This window comes from Ixodes scapularis, unplaced genomic scaffold (genome assembly GCF_016920785.2).
Source record: "Ixodes scapularis isolate PalLabHiFi unplaced genomic scaffold, ASM1692078v2 PGA_scaffold5__190_contigs__length_132052651, whole genome shotgun sequence".
In the NCBI taxonomy this organism is placed as follows: Eukaryota; Metazoa; Arthropoda; class Arachnida; order Ixodida; family Ixodidae; genus Ixodes; species Ixodes scapularis.
Genome location: NW_024609880.1, coordinates 123,269,923 through 123,291,322, shown reverse-complemented (window position 1 = coordinate 123,291,322; position 21,400 = coordinate 123,269,923). Strand labels below are relative to the sequence as shown.

Here is a 21,400-nt window from a genome sequence, read left to right as displayed (position 1 = left end):
ATCCACTTGCCTTCTTTTTGCATTCTGTTCTACCACGCAGAAACGCTTACTCCTCAGGTTTTCTGCGATAAGAGCCTCCTTTCCCAAAGGAGACAAATTTATCTTGATGCGGACAGTGAATTAGCGAATTTTTTAAAGTTACATTTGTTTTATGACTGCTGTTAGTGTTCTGTAGATTGTATTCTGATCCTCTTGGCGCTAAAAATGTTGTCTCGGTTAAGGCGGTAGTTTCATCGCGACTTTTCATTGGGCTAGTCAATTTGGGTGTTTTACGTGCCACATCAACGAAGGGCATCTGGCAAGCCCCAGCGACCACCTCGGGATCTCTTGACGTGCAACCAAAATCTCGGTCCAGGATTCGAACCTGCTCCCTGGGGATCCGTAGGCCAGTGCTTTGCCACGCAGCCATCGAGGCGGCTTGATTGGGCTATAGCATACCTAAACCAAGTGAATAGCACTAACAGTTTCGTTCACAATTTCACCCCCCAGGAAGAAAGAGTGTTTGTCTCATTCCCGCTTGTGTGTGTTTGTGGATGTGTTCCTTGAGCAAACATCAGGAAAAAAAGTGACCGCAAGGTCATAGAGTCTTGGTTTTCCTGCTTGTCTTTAAAGCGACAAAGCTTATTGTCTGAAAAGAGCTTTATTTTATTTATTTTTTCTTACTTTTTTTTTTCTTTCAATTCCAGTGGAGTGCCTCAAGATAGCAGTGAGCAAGTGTCTAGGCTATGGAATTATAGTCGGATCCACGCTTGGTGAGTAGCCAGATTTCTCGTCTGGCACTGGTATGTGCACTGCTTTCTTGAACCTGATCTGTCTGCGATCGGACGTCAAGCAGTGATTGGCCTCATCTGTGAACCCATTACTAATTCAGCTGTCTATGCACCACTCCAGCGCTTATGACCCGAGCAAGAAATGTTGAGTCACGGGCAGTGAATGCATGTGTGACGTCCAATCTCCCGTAAAAGAAAGCTACTTTGCATGCTCAGAACGAGTTTTACAGTCCAGAAAACAAATATTCCAGCATGCAGAAGGCGATTAGTGGTATGGTCTGTAGACGTCACCAAGAAACACAATGTCTCGCTTGCAGACAACCTAGGGATCCTTGACGAAAGAATCGCAAACAGTTAACTGTTGCATATACTCATTCAGTAAATAAACAGGATATGCCATATTTTTACTGAATACTAGTTATGCCAAGGGGTGTGCAAATAGTGGTTAAAATCAAATAGTGCTGCGTCGTTTAGACCTTTTGCTGTGCTAAGGAAACCCACTATGTAGCATCTCTCTCGCACGAAGAGCTTGATGCAAAGAGGGCATGGTCACGCGATGAAAGGCGGGCGATTGATTGGTTCGGCGAGTGCATAGCTTCCACTGACGATAAATAGATAACTTTCGGGCTTGCCCAGACACCTTTAAGACTTTGCCTTTTCCTCAAACTGCCACACTGGAATAACCTTCCTCTCTGAATCACTCGGGCCAGTTTACCTGGCACTTTTTCCCTAACAGCTGGCCACTGCTTTAGTCAACGGAGTTGGATTTCTCTCTGTTTTTATTTGCTTCTTTGTTACCAGCATTATTTTTGTTTTCCCCCCCTCTTACAGTCCTTCTGTCAAGGAATAATAGAAGTTTCAAAGAAATAAATGTAGAAAAATGCTTAGGGGCTAAAACAGCTGTGTTGGGTGCCAGCTGGTACATTCTGTTTCACTTTTCGATGGGCTGCAGCGGACGCTACAAGCCATCCGAGCCAATCCAGCATTGTTAGATATCACGTGATCACGCGCCCCAACCATTGCTGTGCCCCCCCCCCCCCCCCCCCCCCCCCCCCCCCGAAAGTCTCCCGACACTAGCACGGCATTTGATTGGTTCTCATAAGTTGTAGCATATGATCAAAGATAGGCGCCGAAAAAGCAAGGACAAGAAGAGACGTAGAGCGCCAGTGTTTACGTTTCTTGTCCCTGTTTTTTTGCCGCCCATCTTCGATCATGAGCCCACTTGGCCAAAATGTGATCTTAATCGTAGCATATGATTCACGGTCCATTGTGAGACTAAACGGAGCATAGTACGCTTTTATTTGCATCCTATTTCCTGTTTGCCTCATAGTTGGAGACAGAAAAATCCAGCTTTCTCTCGTTATTTACAGTGTGACCTGCATGATATCTATGAGCCAATGCCCGAGACTATTTAACTCCCTATGTTTCCTATATTGGATCAAACTTTTTCGGTCTAAAAAAAAAAAAGAGGGTGGCAAGAATGGTGTGGAGTCTAGCCAGTGAAGAAAGGCCAAGAAAATGTTTACCATTTTGCTAGACCACCTGAGACTGGGTGGAAAAAACACGACGACGTCTCAAAAAGATTGAGACGTCGTTGTCAAAAAAAGAAATTGAGACATCGTTGTGTTTCTTCCACTCTCAGGTGGTCTAACAAAATGGCAAACCTACACCAGCTCGCCTGCACCCTAACTGTTTTTTTTAAGAAAATGTTGGCAGCATTCAGTAAGATGTGCTTTCCTCTTTACAGTGAAAGTGCCGCAGATTGTAAAAATAGTGCAAGCCCAAAGTGCCGAAGGGATCAGCGTCACGTCGGTGCTCCTGGAGCTCATAGGGGTGACTGCATCTACAGCGTACAGCTATGCACAACGCTACCCTTTCAGGTGAGCAACCCTCTGTCGGCTCACTCTGGTTTCTACCTCACATGCAGCTGCGTGCCACCTGCTTTGCTGTTGCGTCTTCATTACTGTCAAAAGTGTATCGGTGCCGGAGGAAGAGAAAGGGATCATCTCCTACTCGGAGAGAGGGGGAGGAGGGGGGGGAGAGGAGAGGAGACAAGAATCATTTCCTATCTTCAGAACTGTTTACTAGAAATATTCTAACTTTCTGGAGGGGTGGATTGACTGCTCCCCCCCACTTCTTCCTTATCTGACACCCAGACATGCATTCCATCATTAGATTCTATCATGTTCAAAGTAAATATTTTGCATTGAATTTCTTTGCGTGGTGAGTTACAGCGAGTAATAAACAACAGCCTCTTAACGCCTCCTCTCAGAAGAAAGTAATCTTTCTAGCCCTAAAAGATACATAGGGTAATGTACTTTCTTCTTTTTTTCGATAGCAAACTAATTACATTATAAATTATTTATTTATTTCATTAAAATATTCAACCAGTTTTGTTTAAAACTTTAGTTAGGGTGGCTATAGGGTTTCTTTTTTTTGTATTATTAGGCAGGAGATCAAGCTATAGGGGGCGCTCTTACCCGTTTGTTTCCCCACACCTCAGTGTTTACTCAACACAAGGCCTGTGCACATGCCCACAGGCCTCATGGGCATGTCCATGTCATCTTCTACAATAGAGCGCGGGGCACAGTGTAATGTAATTACACTGTGCCCCGCGCAATCGACAAAGTAACAATCGACAAAGTACTAACAATCGACAAAGTAACGTTAAGTGCCGGATCTATCCCGAAAGCAGTCGTCGGAGAATGCGAGCTTGACCCATTTAGGCTTTTATGCTGAGCTGTACACCGCGCATGCTGCATTGTCCATGCAGGCCGGAGTGGTAATAAAAGAGCCCCTCCTCCCCCTCACCGAAGAACACAAACTCCAGCCGAACGCTGACGCCGTGTTTGGTTATGTCGGCCGAGTGTTGAGTCATTGTATTTGTTGTCCCCATCCATGTAGTTCTAAAGTTAACCACTTGGGGCGTCACGATCTGTCCTCCTCCCCAATACACTTGGGTCGGCAACCTTTTTCAGTGGCAGGCCAAGTTGCCACGAATCCGACAAGGAGGGGGCCGAACGACAAGTCGCGAAGGGAGGGGGTTCCTTCTTTTCCGCAGTCCTTCTCTTGTCATTGGTCGGTTTCAGCTACCAGTTGCCAGCAATTTTTTGTCAGAAAACTAAGCTATGGAGAAAAAAATGCTTCGTACCGCACTGCAACTCGGGATACATGACGTGCAAGGAGGGTATGTCTCTTTTTGGCACTCCTAAAGAAGAGGACCGTCTAAAGAGTTGTGCACAACTTAAAAATGACGCGGGTCAAAAATTTTTTATTGGGAATTGTGCGGGTTTTCAATATCTGGCATCCTCGCTCTGGTTGCCGCCTTGAGCACACCTCACAGTGTCATGTCCGTGGGCCGCATGTTGTGCACCCCTGGTTTAAAGGCATGGCGTATTGCAATCTTGCACGTAGACCGCCTGCTGCAGCCAACAGACCATGTCTGCCAGAAACATTTAGAGTCCAAATTTGTCACGAAATCGTGGGAAGCAATAATATACAAGGGTCAAGTCCTCCCAAATACACCACGGAAAGCTGCTCTGGCAAAAAAAGCAGTCCCAACGAAGCTCCTGGCCTGCCCTAGCCACGTGTCAAAGAAGGAGAAAAAAAAAAATTCCCTCGGAACGTTGGTGCCTTTCATTCAGCAAACAATGACGTGTCCTAGAGGAATGCTCGAGAAGCTTGCATGCCACCGACAAAGACGAATTATAGTCTGAAGCCTCGCAATCATGCAGCACGGTTAGCAGAAAAAGTGTCTGCAAGTTGTGTGAAATTGGATGCCACCTCGTCGGAAGCAAAGCCCCTCGAGAAATTTTTTGAGGAGGTCGAGAACGTACTCCTTCCAACTGCGGCGTGGGCCTGTCGCATGGTTGAAGCCAACGGCCTGAGAAATGTCGTGTTCTGCGAGCTGGTCTTGAATAGGCGCAGCAATGACACTAGTACCAGGTGGTTTTGACAGTGACGGTGCCTACAATTACCACTCTTCTCCTTCGAGCCAAATCTTCGCGGGGAAAGCGATCAGCATCGTTGCAGACTTGGACGTGACTGTGGCCGCGCTGGGTAAGCAAGTAATGCTTCGACACCCCGACTTTCCGGGCAAGGTCACTTGCATCGAAGATATTGAAAAATTGGTTCAGGATGTGCACCAAATCCATTTGTGTGCCGGTGGGCCAAGCCCTAGGGCATATCCAAACATTGGCCAGCAAGTGCTTTTGTTGATGTCACAGGCCAGTGGTGACAGAAGCGGTGTGCCTTGTTGCTCAAGAGCAGTGAAAGTGCGTGTTCACAGTGCCAGTGCCTCCTAAAAACACTTCAGATTTCTGGACAATGCATGCTGCACAAGGCCTAGAAAAAAGGATGGTGCCCCCGATATTTCTGCTTGACCACTATCCAGAGCTGCAACATAGTTGCTTTCAGAAAAGCCCAGAATGCATTGAAGAAGTAGGGTGAGTGAGTCACTGAGCTGCAGTGGAAGGGCCTTCAAGAGAAACTCTTTTCAATTTATGATGAATTCCTAGAGGATAAGCTCAGCAGCTTGCATATCCCCAAAGCACAAGCAGCAACTGCTGTTAAAGGGATACTGAACCAAGGAATTTAGTGTCCATAACAAGTGGCGCACATTCTTTCCACGAGCCAGCAGCCGCCGGTGTGCGCGAGCCAACGTTACTAAAACACTCAGTTGGGAAACTCGCCGTCGAAACCTGGGCCGCTGGCGTCCACCGAGACCGTGCTAAATGCGACGACAGCGCCACTCTTTATCGTTTGTCTGTACTGTGGTCACCTTGAGCTTTTTGAAAGCCTGTTTTTGCGTAAAAACAAACGGAAAAGACTCTTTTTGTATGAAATTTATTGGAGTTAATTACCAGATGATGGGCGCGTGATGTTTTTATCATCTTTAGTTCGCAAGGTTTTTCGGAACAATTAATATTGTTTTCATACAACTATGCCTCAGCGGGCCTTTCAGGTAGCACGTCCTGACCTAGGTGCATTTTTACGTCGGCAGCTGATTGCGGCGCGTCCGCCGGGGAGACGGGGGTGGCACCCCTGTAACCTCTACCGCTGTATCTGTTCTTAAAGCTAGAAGTCACGTGCAGTTCTTCGACAGGCCGCTGCGGGAGAAATGGTGGCGTTGTGTTCGTCATTAGCTCGGTGCTCGGAGACGGATTAGGGCCACTTTTTCAGAGCTGTCTCTATGGGAGTTTCCCAACTGAGTGTTTTAGTAACGTTGGCGCGAGCACACGCAAGAAAAATGACGTCAGAGACCTCCGTTCGCAGTTAAGATGACAGTGAAATGGGCTTCGGGCCAAAGGAGAATAAAGACAAGTTTTTTATCTACACATTGGTTTCTGGTGTAAAAGGTAAGCGATTAATTGGCCTAACAAGCACGTATACCTTTCACTTGTAGAGATGAAAAGCCTGTCTTTATTCTCCTTTGGCCCAAACCCCATACATTTCACTGTCATCTAAACCGCGAATGGAGGTCTTTGACGTCATTTTCGTTGCGTGTGCTCGCGCACACCGGCGGCTGCTGGCTCATGGAAAGAACTTGCGCCACTTATTATGGACACAAAATTCTTTGGTTCAGTATCCCTTTAAAGAGTGTATAACAGCTGTCAATTATACAGGGAAAAAACAAAAAAAAAAAAACAGACTTTACACACTGAGTAGTGGCTCGTGCTCTGCCTTCTCTTGCACGTCTCCAGCCCGCTAGGGTAAGGGACACTGACAGGGTATTTATACTCGTTAAGGTTTTTAATTGTGCATGACATTTCAGAGCCCAACTACCCAGAACACAATTTACGGCTCGAAATTTGTTTTCTTTCCGCCCGAAAACTGCCGATCGAGAACTGGCCATTTTGAGTCGTGCTCACTCTCTTTTTCCGTGGTCACGAGATTTAGACACAACCACCAAGAGTAATCAGAGTCATGGGTCATCCAAGGCACAGACTCAATGCTAAAAATAGACTGAAAATAAGACACCCATTTTTTGTGACTTCTAAAACATAGGAAATGCGCTGTTTGAAAAGAAAAAAAAAAAAAAGCTGCACACCAGTTATTTAGTTGGGTTTGGAGATTTGTGTTTGTCCTTTGTCCCCCTTGTTCCCCTCCTCGGGGGATTATTTTCGTCATTCTTGTCCAGCTCACTTGCACTTTTGCATATAATTGCATTATAATAATAACTGTACAGCCACGTGACCTCCTGTAACTTTCTCCTCCTCTACATTTCTTCTTCCTGCCAAGTTTAGTTTCGATTTCGAGCATTTGCGTTTTCTGACTTTGTTAAAAATATATCTGACGCTATAGCAAAATATTGATTGTGTAGTCTTCCGAGACCATACTAAATCGCCTAATAAAAAATTAAAAAAAAAAATTGGGGGAGTGTCAGTGTTTTTTTAAGAGACAACAATGTCCTTTTTTTGCATATGTATCAACTATAAGGAAGTACTTATCCTTGGTTCATATCAAATGTGACTTTGACACTCGGTTCATCTCTGCTTTCAAGTAAAAGCTGACAACAAGAGACAGTTTTTAGGGGCATGGGATGCTTGTGTTTGATGACATCCATGGCCGACAGGAGATGGGGTGAATGCAAAAAGTATGACCTGCATGGGCCACACAGATTTTGGAAAAAAAGTGGAAGCACCGAAAAAAACCAGCAGCGCATGTACTTCTGTTTTCATTTGATTCTTTTGGAAAAAACTACTAGTACTCACATTCTGCTGTAGTTTTAGCCCACTGTGGCCCTTACAAAAAAAGAAAAAAAAACGCTTTTGCTCAAGTTTGGTGTGACAGGAGTGCTGGTGGGTACAAAGAACAGCTTGCATGTAGCGGTGTTTTTAAGACACGAAGGCTGAAGTCTGAAGGCCTGTCCAAAACTGTTTTTTTCTCACTTCTGTCCAAAAAGCACCGAAAAGATGTGAGTCAGGCTTACAACTCAGATGTTCAGCCTCAGTGTTACAAATGAGTTTGAGTTTTACTCAAAAAGAGGAACAGCAGGACTTCAAAATGCCACAGGCACAGTTGACAGTTCAAAATGCCAAAGGCACAGTGCAAATGAGTAACTTGTTTGAGACAATGAATCAATATTGGGGATAAACAACTCGAGTCAGGAAAAGTTGGCCATTGCAATTTTTTATCGGAATCAACTGCTGAGAGACTCTGAGTGTACCTTCTCTCAACGATTCTGCTTTCTAAGTACCTTCCGGTGAAATGTGGCTCCACAGATGTTCTAACTGCAAAGTTCAGTTGACATTCTTGAGAAATTTTTCAGTATCATGCATCAGGCAGGTGTCCAAAATGAACATAAGTGCCTGCCTACCTACTTGCAGTTGTACAACATGCTTTCCATTTACAGTCTCGTGAAGCCGCCCAATTATGTTAGTGAAAAACTGCGTCTGCTAAGCCTCTCTGATTTGACAAGAAAGATTGACCGATTAATGCGAGCTTTCGTTACACGTGCTCCGAGTTGAGGTGCGCGGTTTGTCAAAGATGAGATTGAATCGAATGTGATACTGTTTTTGATGGTGCATCTGCATTAGCCAGTGTAACTGACTATGGTTTATTACGTAGAAAGGTTCCTGTACAGGAAACTGTTCAAAAACACTGACTGTTCATTTTGCAAACTTGGGACTAGCCTCCACAGGGAGCTTGACGAGACCCAAAGCAGCTCCAGTAGTGTGCAAGGCACGAGGGACGGCTTCATCCAGATGCTGCCTCATTTGCACTTTTGAAAGAAACAGAGAAAAACATTTCAGAGGCATGCAGGGGATAAGGAAGCAAATGACATAACCATTTACTATGTGTTTGTTGGATAACTTCATTTTGTTGTTTCTTGGCCAACAACATAAAGTTGTCATCATGGCATGGGTGTTTCCTTACTCTGTTGCATTGCAAATATGGCACTATTTGCAAGTACGGTAGGTCAAAATGAATCGGGCAAACAAAAATTTAAGCCTCCATAAACTTTCACAGCCAGTCCAGTAGTATTTTGTCTGCTTCACCTTGTTGTGAAAGAATAATGCACTGTTTTACATACACTAAACTTGGCTTGTCCTTGAAGTGAAATCATACTACACTTTTGAATTTTCTAAGCAGTTAAGTTCTAAGTTAAGATAAATAACCAGGATGATTGAACCCGAGTGCCTGGGGCAAAAGGAGGATTTTTTTTTTTTTTTTTTACAGTGGAAGAAAAGGTAGCTGAGTTAGAGACGTTGTCTGTCCCTGTTACTTCTTCCACTGTAAAAAAAAATTTCCTCCTTTTGCTTTAGTCTCGGGTTAAAATCATCATGGCAAACTTCCACCAGCTCGCCCGCGCACTGACTGTAATTAAGTCAAATAAATATGAGCTGTATATCGCAAGTATATCCCTGGTTCATTGCGTTTGTGTGCCGTCCTAACTAAAGCTAATTGAGTTCACTGTGCAAGTGCGGATGACTAGCATATATCGTTTGGAAGGTAGCGCAAGTAACATTGTTTTTTTTTTTTTTTTTTGCTTGCGGTTAGCAGTATACATTTGTTTGTGCGAATAACCAGGGGCACGTTTTACAGGCTGTGGAGCCAGAGCGTGCTTAGGTCATCTAACTTAATAAAAACGCTGCCCCGACTTCTCTTTGCTTAACTATCCAAAAATATAAACTAACGCTGTAAGCGTCTACAATGAATTACATTATGTCGCCACGACGGGTTCTCAGCGTCCGGTCGCTCGCTGGGTTCTGAGCACTTGGCGTGTCGACATAGCGCTTGTATCTAAGAGCTTGTTGTGTTTTCTTATTAAGCATTAGGAACGCGCAACACTGCTTAAAAGTTCCATGTGCGACTGACGCATTCGGTTTAACACGTGCAGAGTTTGGCTGCAGTCGCTGAATGTGTCACTTCGCGCGTAGTAGGCGGCCTCATACATTGTGACGCCATCTGGCGGTGGATGTATCATGGGTGAAATGCGGTCGAGAGTTCGACGCCTGTGAGTCTGGCGGCAGCGTTCCTCCGCCTGAATAACTTTATTTCGCCATGGTGTAGTTCGCACTGGAAAAATATGGTGAAATGGAAAGAGAGAAATTCTCTCACCCTTTTCGATCCTTGGAGGCTTTATTTTATGTTGTAAAGAGGTATTTCTTTTGTCATTAATTAAGGGGTACTCCGGTGGTTTTTTTAGCTACACAGATTGGCTGCATTTTTTTTTTTTAAATATGTGAACCCCTTTTTGACATGCTTTTTTAGTATATTTGCAAAATTCGTAATAGCTATATTCAGAAAACGAGTACTGCAGGTGATGCCAAAACCAACATCCAAAAGTTCCTGCGTTTTTCATTGGTGTGACGTCGCATGTTAGAAAATTTGCGAGTCAAGCAGGCAGTCTAAAGAACAAACTTATGTATAACGCAATTTTTATTTTTGCTGAGGAAGTGTTGGAGTGAGCTTCTTGCATTCTTTTCCGTCATCAAACCTCTTGTAATCCGTTGGGAACTAGCCTTTACTGCCCATATAATAAACCTTTCGCCCTGAACTCGTCAAACCCAAGGTTGGAGCCGAAAGTTCGCGAAGCGCGCCGATTGGACGCCGGCGACAAAAGCACGAAGTCATCGTGGGGATAGTCCAATCGGTGCACTCCGTGAACTTCGGCCACCACAACTTTGTGTTTGGCGAGTTTAGAACCCCTGCACTCACGTCTGTCGTCACTGTTTTACTGTTGCCAATGGAAACCTTGTTTGAAAGAGCGACGAGGCGCAAACTTAAAATTTCAATCGCTTATTTGTAAAAAAAAAAAAAGTATATATATATATATATATAATGACCTATTTACTCGATTACAGTTCAGTCGCGTCTACTAAGGTGGTGAACCGATTTTGAGTCAAAGCAGGAACTATCAGAATTTCGCCGTGGCTTTTAGGAGTCGTAAATTTTGACATTTATTTATTTATTTATTTATTTATACATACTGGGACCTCAGATGGGGTCATCCCAGGAGTGCAAAATACAGGAACAAGACCACACAGAAAAACAAGATGTCCTTAAAAATGCTTCACAGAAAACTACATGCATTAAGGGAAAGAAGGATTGTTAATCGCTCTAATGAAATGAATACTAGAAGGAATACGTGTATGTCCGTCAATTTCATTGCAGTCATCGATACTTTTTGGGAAAACGATTTTTTTTAAACAATTTATATGACACTGAAGTAAAACAACATATTTGCTAACGGCTAATGCCATCGCGACCAAAACCAATGCACATAGCTTGCATGTGACGTCATTCGCGGCCATGCCAGTATTTGATGCGCCGCGAGCGTTTGGTTTGCCTGTAGTTTCACACCGCAGATGTTGTAGTTCGAAGAAACCGGTAAGTAGAAATAACAGCAATGGCGACACTTGCAAGCCATGAATACCACCAAAAGGCAAAGCCTAAGCTTCTCCCTCCCTTTTTTACCCCCCCCCCCCCTCCAAAAAAAAAAAAAAAAGAAAAAAAAAAGAATTTCCGTCAATATTAGTGGAATAACGCAGCACCGCCTAGGTTGGGTCAGCGCCGTCGACAGCGCTTCTTGCAGCATTTTACAACGGGCGCGACTTTAGCACGCGGCGACGCCAAGACGGACGCGTCTGAGGCTTCGCAGCGTCTCTCGTCGAAGCTTCAGCGTGTTTTTCTACTTGGGCCGGGTCGAGCATCCACTAACGATGTCGTAATGTGCAGGCCTTGTATTCTAGATGGTATTTAATATTTCCTCAAGACTACTCTAATCGCCACCTCTGCGTTTTCAAGACTTCGCGCGTGGGATTGAGTTGTGGCGCGATCTCTCGTGATGGGCAAGAGAGGGCGCCACGTCCCCGTCAGCTACGCACGGCCACGTTGGGGAGACCTTTCCCTTGCTGGCTCTGTCTGTGCGTGTTCGTTTTTTTTTTTTTTTATTATTGTTTGTTTGTTTGTTTGCTTTGCTCCCCGATTTTGAGATCGGCCACTGCAAAAAGTAAGAGGCAGACTTGGGGAAATATTTTGATTTAATTAAATGCTTGTAATCCGTTCCTTTTAAATGCAGTATTGTAGTTGCCGCATTGTGGCACTATAATTCCAATCTAATTTAATCGCATAATGTTCGTAACGAATAGTTCCTAACGTAAGACGCGAAATCGAAGCGCTATGAGCAGTAAATTCAACGGCATAAAAAAGAGCCGAAGAATAGACCGTGGAAAACATCGCCCTAATTCAAAGGTCGAAAGCACTGTATGGAAGAGAGAAACAGATGTGCAAGAGACAACAAGTGCGATTCTCACGTTAAATTGTAAGTGTGAATGAATTCGAGAGTACTTCATTTGATAATGTCATAGTTATTTTATGACATGCGTCAGGACAGACACTACTCATTCGTGTAGTATTCTGTTGACCTGTGTTACATTTCAGGTAATTGCGCAGTAGGACTTGACTTGTATACAATGCGCAGATTCGAATATCATAGACCTTATTTATGTTGCATCCATACTTTTAATTTTTTATTGTGCTTTTCGCATATTTAGATTGTGTAACTCCTATGATGCTCCAAATGTATTTTCTGCTACTGTCCACGTAAGCGGTTCCCAGACCCCGTCAAGTTGCAACATAGCTTTCGTTCCGTTCCATTCGGTCACGCTTACCGTAGCAACGCCACCCAAAGGAAAATACGCGAAGAAGGGTAATACCATAGCCTCCTCACATCTTTCCCTGTTAAATCTGCGTTTATTTACACTATGTTCACTTCAAGTCGGAAAGAAGCTAGCCATAGGGCACCCTAGCTAGCCATTGCTCATGGAGTTTTTGGAATCAGTGTGTCTCCGCTATCGTGGGTGCGCGCGTCTTCGTCTTGCTTGACCGCGATATATATCTTATCCCTCTTCTTGATTAACGTCCAGTACATAGTCTTCAAAGTGTGCTGGCTGCTTGATCCGGCGACCCCCTCGGGTAGTCCTTGGACCGGCGTCTGCCTGGACGTCCGCGTTGTCGTCCTCGGTGTCTGTCCCGGACGTCCGTATTATTGTCCACGGTGTCTTTGTCCTGGACGTCAGCATTATTGTGCCCGGTGCATCTGTCCTCGGGCTGTGTCATTTGCGACTCCACTGCAGAGAGTGTGGATGTTCTCCCCTCCTGGACAAATGCACCATACTGGGACGGAGCAGGAACAAACTGACGCGAGAAATAGTAGAAACCGCTAACATTGTAAGGCTAGATAGAATTTCTGTTAGTACTCCCTCGCTAGCCTTAACGGAAAAAGAGTTGAACTATATAGCACAAGCACAGTAGCAACGTCCGCTGTACAGAGAATCCATTATTTTTTCTTCCTTCTATTTTTTTCTTCCTTCTATATTTTGTTTTTATTCCTTTTTCGGTTTTTATCCTTTCTCTTTTTTCATATGATCATCGGTTTTTGTTTCACTGCCATTTGCATCGGAGTGAAGGAAGATGAAGATGATGCAAAATACACTTCAGTTGTCAGCGCTGCGTGAGTGGTGGAACAGGCTGAGCACCTGTTTCACCAAGCGTGGAGCAGGTGCTCAGCCTCGGCCCTAAGTTCGCGGTTGAACCCCGCAAGTCGGCACCTGAGCTCCTCTCCTTGGTCAGGCAGGTTTCACAGCGAGCCTCCAATACTGAAAATGATCGATGTATTTCGGAAGGAGTGGACATTCTCACGCGCCACGCAACTCCGATCAGCCCACTATCCATTAAGAGGGCTGAAACCTACTTAAAAGAGCGTAGCTTATCTCTTCTACCGGCAGACAAAGAAGGAGGTTTTGTGCTCATGCACAAGGCCTTGTTTGGCAATAAGGCCTTAACAGCCACTGAGTCCGTCTTCCAATGCCACCAAGATATCACCTTAAGTAAGATCAAAAGCCAAGCCAAGAAGTTATGTAGCTCTCTTGACCTCAAGCAACTTTGTTCATCTATCGACAGAAGCAAATCATCCAGCCTTGAGATTTTCTTCAGTGCAAAAACACACAAGACTGACTGCCCCCTCAGGGTCATTGTGTCTGAACGAGGCACTTGGCAAAAGTCCATCGCAGTGTTCCTCCAAGACAAACTAAACCTTCTTGACATCAATGATCCCTACCTGATTAGGAACTCAGATGAGGTCAGGCAATTCCTACATGATGTCTTTTAGTACAGCTGCCGAGCCTGCAGTGTTGCATTGCCGTTGCTAGAGAATGTGCTCAAGTCATCCGCCGCTTACTGATGTTGTCTGGAGATGTAGAGACTAATCCGGGTCCTGTTACCTCAAGTGAAATCCTAAGCGAATTGCAGAAGCTGTTTGCAGGTCAAACTAAACTCATCGAGGAGGTAAAGGGCCTAAAAAGTCAGCTGCAGATAACCGATAGGACCATATCGGACCTAGGCAGGCGGATGACTGACCTGGAGGGTCATTACCAAGGCCTTTCCACGCTACGTGCTGAGGTGGAGGCCACGGTGACCAGGGCCGCCCACGCGGCTCGTCAGGTCTCTGACCTTGAGGCCCGTGTGGACGACACTGAAAATCGATCCCGACGAAAGAATCTAATATTTTATGGTGTGCCCGATCCCTCACCTACAGAGACTTTTGCCCAGTCCGAACAAAGAATCATTCGCCTTTGCTCTGAACTTTTTGATGTAACATTAGACTCGAAAGAAATAGAACGTGCCCACCGCCTCGGGCGTCATTCGGTCGAGCGTCCACGACCAATAATAGTGAACTTCTCCTTTTTCAAAACTAAAGAAGCCATCCTTTCGAATGGCCGTAAACTAAAAGGTACTAACTTCAGCATGGGCGAAGATTTTTCCCGCTCAGTTCGCAACGCACGGAAGCACCTCCTTGCCTTTGCTAGAAGCAAATCTGCTCCCTTTTCTTTGCGCTACAAAACACTGCTCATCGGCGCAAAACGTTACGTTTTCGATGAATCATGCCAATCAGTCAAAGAAATCTCATAGCAATCGCACCGTCAACAGAAAATTACAACACGCCCCCAACGTGCCCCTCGAACTAATCTTTCTTTTTCGGTGATCTTTACTAACATACGCAGCTTTCTTCCGAAGCGCGAACTCGTATCTGGCGTTGTATTATCTTCTGAATGCAATGTACTTGTGCTCACTGAAACTTGGCTAACCAGTGATGTTACTGACTCCGAAGTTTTAGCGTACCTGCCAAATTTCCGTCTCTTTCGTAATGATCGCAAAGGTACTCGCGGGGGAGGTGTTCTCATTGCCGTAAACCATCAAATACCATGCACTACTATTAACACTTCATCCGATCTGGAAATACTCTGGCTCATCTGTCATGCCGCTCCTGAAACAGTGCTGTTGGGTGTCTGTTACAGGCCGCCTCATAATAGTCCCGATTTTCCGGGGCAGCTTAACGATATGCTGTGCCACCTCAATGCCAAACATCCCAATGCCCACATACTTCTTTTTGACGATTTTAATTACCCATATGTCGATTGGGCTAACCTGGCGCTTACAACAACGAGCAACGCAGAAACGAGAGAATTTATCGATGTTTGCCTCAATTTTAACCTGTCCCAAATATTAACTGAGCCAACACGTGTCACGCAAGAGACTGCAAGTCTCTTGGACCTAATATTAACCAACCGTCCTGACAGTATGTCGTCAATTACTTACCTACGGGAAATTAGTGACCATAAGGTCATTCACGCTGATTTTATGTTTTCGCCGACGTTGCCCCCTTCTCAAAATAAAACAATTCGCCTCTACAACAAAGGAAATTATGAAGCGATAAATAACCATTTAACCAATTTTTTTACTGACTTTGAGGCTGCTTATCAAAGTCGATCCATCCATGAAAATTGGGTACTACTCAAGAACAAGTTTAACGAATTAATAAATACATTTATTCCTAAAATCAGTTTTTGTGTTAGCCGACAGAAGCCATGGTTCACTAAAACCCTTAAGAGGCTGGAAAATAAAAAAAAGCGTCTTTTTCGCTCTGCGAAGTCAAAACCAAACCCATGCGCGTGGGAAAGGTACTACGAGGCCGAAGAAACCTATTTAAACGCGATCATTGAAGCCAAGCGCTCATTTTTCCTTATTGACTTACCAAACATGTTAATCAATAACCCAAGAAAGTTCTGGCAGGTCATAAACCCTCAGCAGACTCCCGGTTTAACTCTTGCCGATGAATCGGGGAATGTGCTTAGCGATAGTGAGTGCGCTAACATGTTTAATATCGCGTTCTCATCAGTGTTTACTCAAGAGCCCGACGCACCACTCCCACCCGTAATCGTAACTATTGAATCGGAAATGCACCCCATCTCATTTTCCACTGCCGGTATTTCGTCTATTATTGATAACATCAAGTTGTCATCATCAGCGGGCGTCGACGAAATCACCTCGAAATTTTTGAAGAATTGTAACCATGTATGTTCATCATTTTTCTCACTTATGTTCTCGCAGTCACTTTTCACAGGCGGCATTCCAGATGACTGGAAGGCGGGGAAGGTCGTTCCCGTTTTCAAATCAGGCAACAAGGACTCTCCATTAAATTATCGACCCATTTCCTTAACAAGCGTACCCTGCAAAATCATGGAACACGTCATTTATACCCACGTTATGAACTTCCTGGACTCTAACCAATTCTTTCACTCTTCTCAGCACGGGTTTCGCAGGAACTTCTCCTGCGAAACTCAACTAGCTCTCTTTCTCCACGACTTACATACCTATCTCGACTCTAACTGCCAAACTGACGCTATCTTCCTGGACTTTGCAAAAGCCTTCGACAAAGTACCTCATAGACGCTTGCTACTAAAACTTTCTCGGCTAGGATTAGACCCTGACGTCTTGAAATGGATACAGGAATTTTTGACTAATCGCTCTCAGTCCGTCCTCGTTAATAACCAGTCCTCCAACTGCCTACCAGTATCATCAGGTGTTCCCCAGGGCTCCGTCTTGGGCCCACTGCTATTCCTCATATATATTAACGATTTACCCTTACACGTTACTTGCCAAATCCGTATGTTTGCCGATGACTGCGTTATTTACCAACCAGTTACTAACATTTCTGACCAAATCAATCTACAGGAAAACCTCAACCGCATCCAGGAATGGTGCGACCACTGGCTCATGTCACTTAATCCTAATAAATGCAAACTCATGTCCTTTCATCGCCGAACCAACCCTTTCCTTTTCCCCTATTCAATTGCTAACACTCCCGTCGAACTAGTACAGTCCTATAAATATCTTGGTGTCACCTTAGGTAGCGACCTATCATGGCGCGCACATGTCACTAACATTATCTCATCAGCAAATAAAAGTTTAGGATTTCTAAAACGCCATCTACGTACCGCTCCTCAAAGCATAAAACTGCTAGCATACAAATCACTCGTAAGGTCAAAGCTGGAATACGCATCCCCCATCTGGAGCCCGCACCAAGCCTATCTCAGTTATGCACTCGAACAGGTTCAGAACCGCGCCACCAGATTCATCCACTCATCTTACTCGTACAAAGTAAGTATCTCATCCTTAAAAGCTGAATCGGGCCTTTTAGACCTCTCCTCTCGTCGCCAAACTGCTAGCTTATGTCTATTTCACAAGTTTTTCTATTCTCCGCTCCATCACGCGCCCTACATTGTACCCCACGCCCGCATCTCTCTCCGAACAGGTCACCCATTGCAGGTCACCCGTCACCGCACTCGAACTGCCACTTTTTTCAATTCCTTCTTCCCCCGTACTGCAACAGACTGGAACGGCCTTCCCGGCGAAGTTGCTACGATCACCTGCCCATTAAGGTTTGCTGAAGCTGTGTCAACCATCAATCCAACGTAACAACCTATTGTTCAAGTTATTGTTTTTTTTTTATATTCTCCCACCCCTTATGTAATACCCCTCCCGAAGGGGTCTTTAAGGAAATAAAGTGAAGTGAAGATGTCACAGATAGAAGCCTTAACGCTTTTTCCATCGATGTCAAAGATCTTTATTATGCTCTTCCTCAAGACCGTCTTCTTAGATGCATAGAAGAAAGTGTTGACTCCTTTGGTGTCATAGCCTTTCAAAACGCGTCAGGTGTCTCAGTCAAGGGTTTCCTTGATTTAATAACCGCCTACCTGAATTCTACTTTTGCCACCTGGGAAGGCTTAACGTACCTGCAGAAAACGGGAGTATGTATTGGCTCCTGCATAGCTCCCGTACTAAGTGACCTTTTTCTGGCATTTCATAACAGATTATTGCAGCATAACCTTGACCAGTCCAAAGTAGTGCGAGTGTTTCGGTACGTGGATGATTACCTGATTTTACTTGACAGTAACAGCAGAACCTTTCCCGACTTAGTGGCCAGTGTTCTGTCCACTTTCCAGGCCCGCCTTCACCCGTTAAGACTCACCCATGAACTTCCAGTTGAGCGATCTATAAGATTCTTGGACCTTCGACCCTTTTTTGAAAGCAGTCACACCTGCTGGTCCTACGAACCTCGAGCAAAGAAGCCACTTCTAAACCATAGTTCCGCCCACTCTAAGCTTGTAAAAAGAGGCATTGTAAGACTCTGCCTAAAAAACTCTCTGCAAAAATCTTGCAAGCACACAGTCCTCATGAGTTTCAACACGCAAATTTCCCAGTTGGTTTCAGCGGGCTACCCCCCGTCTTTATTAACCTCCGTTGCCGAAGTCCTACTCAAGGAGGTGAAGAAGGAAGGAGCTATCACACGCAGAGCCAGAGACCGCACCACGAGGCCTGTCATAGTTCCGTACATTCATAACCTATCCCACAAGCTCAAGAAAATGGCCAATAGAATCAACGTAAACGTTGTTTTCTCCGCGCCGAATAGACTTTCTAGCTTGTGCAAGAAAGTGAATGGGACATCAGGTCGACCAGTTGGATGCATCAAAAACCATCAGACAAAGTTCGTGTCCTGCAATGAGGGAGTAATCTATTCCTTCCCCCTCACTTGTGGCAAGTGTTACATCGGACAGACGGGTCGCTGTCTAAATGACCGACTTCGTGAGCATCACAATAACGCCAAAAATGCCAACTCGGGTCATTTAGGCATCCACTGCAGAGAGTGTGGATGTTCTCCACTCCTGGACAAATGCACAATACTGGGACGGAGCAGGAACAAACTGACGCGAGAAATAGTAGAAACCGCTAACATTGTAAGGCTAGATAGAATTTTTAGTACTCCCTCGCTAGCCTTAACGGAAAAAGAGTTGAACTATATAGCACAAGCACAGTAGCAACGTCCGCTGTACAGAGAATCCATTATCTTTTCTTCCTTCTATTTTTTTCTTCCTTCTATATTTTGTTTTTATTCCTTTTTCGGTTTTTTTCCTTTCTCTTTTTCATATGATCATCGGTTTTTGTTTCACTGCCATTTGCATCGAAAGAAGATGAAGATGATGCAAAATACACTTCAGTTGTCAGTCAGCGCTGCGTGAGTGTTCTTCCTGTGTATGCGTGAAATTTCTTTTAAGTGTGTCTGATCTTGTGCGCTGTGAAGCAGTATCGACTGGTCTATGTCCTCCGTGGTTGGGTAAATTAAGAATGGAGGAGCTTTTTCTTTGGCCTCTAGAGTTTCCAAGTGTGATCTTCTGGGGCGAATATGATCAACGTGTCGACGCTGAAGTTTTCCGTCCTCCGTTCTTGTTCGAAATGATCGAATTCCTAGTGGTTTCGTGATTACCGCGGTAACCCATGCTGGTCTTGCACCGAAATTTCTCATGTAGACGGTTTGACCTGCCGAATAATCTGCGTCCGTCGGAACTTTTTGGTCTTCGCCTGTCGACGAGCTTTGCTTCATGAGATCGAGAGATGTGGCGATCCGTCGGCCGAACATTGCTTCGGGGGGTGTTTTCCCCGTGGAAGTTGAAACCGTCGTGTGATGTCTGAACAACAACCTGGCGATTCAGCACTGGATTGTTCCTTCCTCGAGTTTCAGGAGAGCCTTTTTGTTTCGCCCACCGTACACGCTCCGCTTGCCCGTTTGTGGCCGAATTATATGGGGCGCTGGTGTAGTGTTTGATGCCGTTTCTCGTTAAAAACTCGTTCATTTCGTTCGACACGAAATTTGGTGCGTTGTCGGAGAAAAGGATCCTCGGTACTCCAAAAGTTGCAAAGATGGAGCGAAGGGCGTCGATGATGCGTGTAGACGTCGTGGGGTACGTGCATCGGCTTCACCTCCAACCACTTCGAGTAAGCGTCGACGACGATGAGGTACAATATCCCGTCGATCAGTTGGGCGAATTCGATGTGAATTGTTTTTCAGGGTAGAGGGGCATGTGACCAGCCAGGCGTTTGTACCGACTTGGCCCGGTGATGTTGTTGGCACGTCTCACACGCAGCTGCTGTGGCTTCGATTTCTGCGTCAAGCCTCGGCCACCAGAAATGGCTCCGAGCAGTACTTCTTATGGCCACAATACCCGGGTGGTTGGCGTGCAGCATTTTCGAGGCTTGCTCGCGTGCTGCTTTTGGTAGAACAACACGTGCCCTCCACGTCACACTGCCGTTGTGTGTTGCCAACTCGAGTTCTCTGCGCTTGTACGGTGCGAACTCGTCCTCTGTCCAGTTTGTGGTGGTTCCGTCTTGTAGTCCTTGTTAGACTTTTGACAAAACGGAGCCTTCCTTGGTTGGACGCGTGATGCGTTTTCCCGTCAAGGTGGGCACTCCATTGCTTCGAGCATAAGTACATCTCCTGGTGGTGCTGCTTCGTACTTTATACTTGGGAGTGGTAGACGACTGAGTGCGTCCGCGTTCTGGTGCGCCTTGCCTTGTCGGTAACGTAACTCGTAGTCGTAGCAGCCAAGTAGAAGGCACCATCGGGTCATGCGTGGTGACAGCATTACCGGAATCTGTCGACCTCGGCTCATTATTCCCAGAAGTGGCTTTTGATCGGTGTACACGGTCACTTGTCGCGCGGCGACGTACTGGTGGAAATGTTTCATGCCGAAGATGAGGCCTAGTCCTTCCAATTATCCAGCTGAGCGTAATTACGTTGGCTTTTGCCCAGTGTTCTGGATGCGTAGGCAATGGGAGCTTCCCCTCCGGCGTCGTCCAGCTGCGACAGAACTGCCCCAATACCGTATGGTGAGGCGTTGCAAGACAACATTTACCAGTTTCCGCTCGTCGTCATAGTGAGCGAGCAGAAGTGCTGAACTAAGCAGCACCTTCAGCTGTTTAAAAGCATTGTGCTCTTCGTTCCCCCAGCGTCACGTGGCGTCTTTGTCAAGCAGTCGATGCAGCCTTTCGGCGGTGGATGCCCTGTTCCGCAGAAAACGACTGTAGAAGCTCAACATTCCAAGGAAGGCTTGGAGCTCCTTTTTGTTGCTCGGTTTCGGGGCTTCCGTGATGGCCTTTAGCTTCTCGCCTCTTGGTCTCACGCCATCAGCATCAACGTGGTAGCCTAGGAATTCTATCGCTGGAACTCCGAATTTGCAATTGGCTTGGGACACCCGAACGCCGGCTGCCGCGAGGCGTTGAAGAACGGGTTCCAAGCGTTCTAGGTGTTCCTCTTCAATAGCCCCTGTGACCATTATGTCGTCAAGGTGCCTTCGATGCCTGCCAACAGCGTGTCCATGATCTGTTGAAACAGCAAAGGCGCAACCGAAACTCCAAAAGGAACTCGTTTAACGCGAAAGAGCCCCATCGGTGTCGTTAACAGTCACTAACTCTGCTGTGGCGTCGTCCACTCGCAATTGCTGGTACGC

General features: G+C 45.6%; 1 protein-coding gene across 1 annotated transcript in view; it reads left to right on the top strand.

The window, feature by feature from the left end:
- LOC8029565 (mannose-P-dolichol utilization defect 1 protein) overlaps window positions 1–21,400 on the top strand; it is a 60,043-nt gene that overhangs the window by 556 nt on the left and 38,087 nt on the right. Inside the window, exons 2-3 of the mRNA XM_029981942.4 lie at window positions 687–752; window positions 2,518–2,650. Of these exons, the coding sequence (XP_029837802.1) occupies window positions 687–752; window positions 2,518–2,650 (199 nt within the window). The remainder of the gene's footprint in view (window positions 1–686; window positions 753–2,517; window positions 2,651–21,400) is intronic.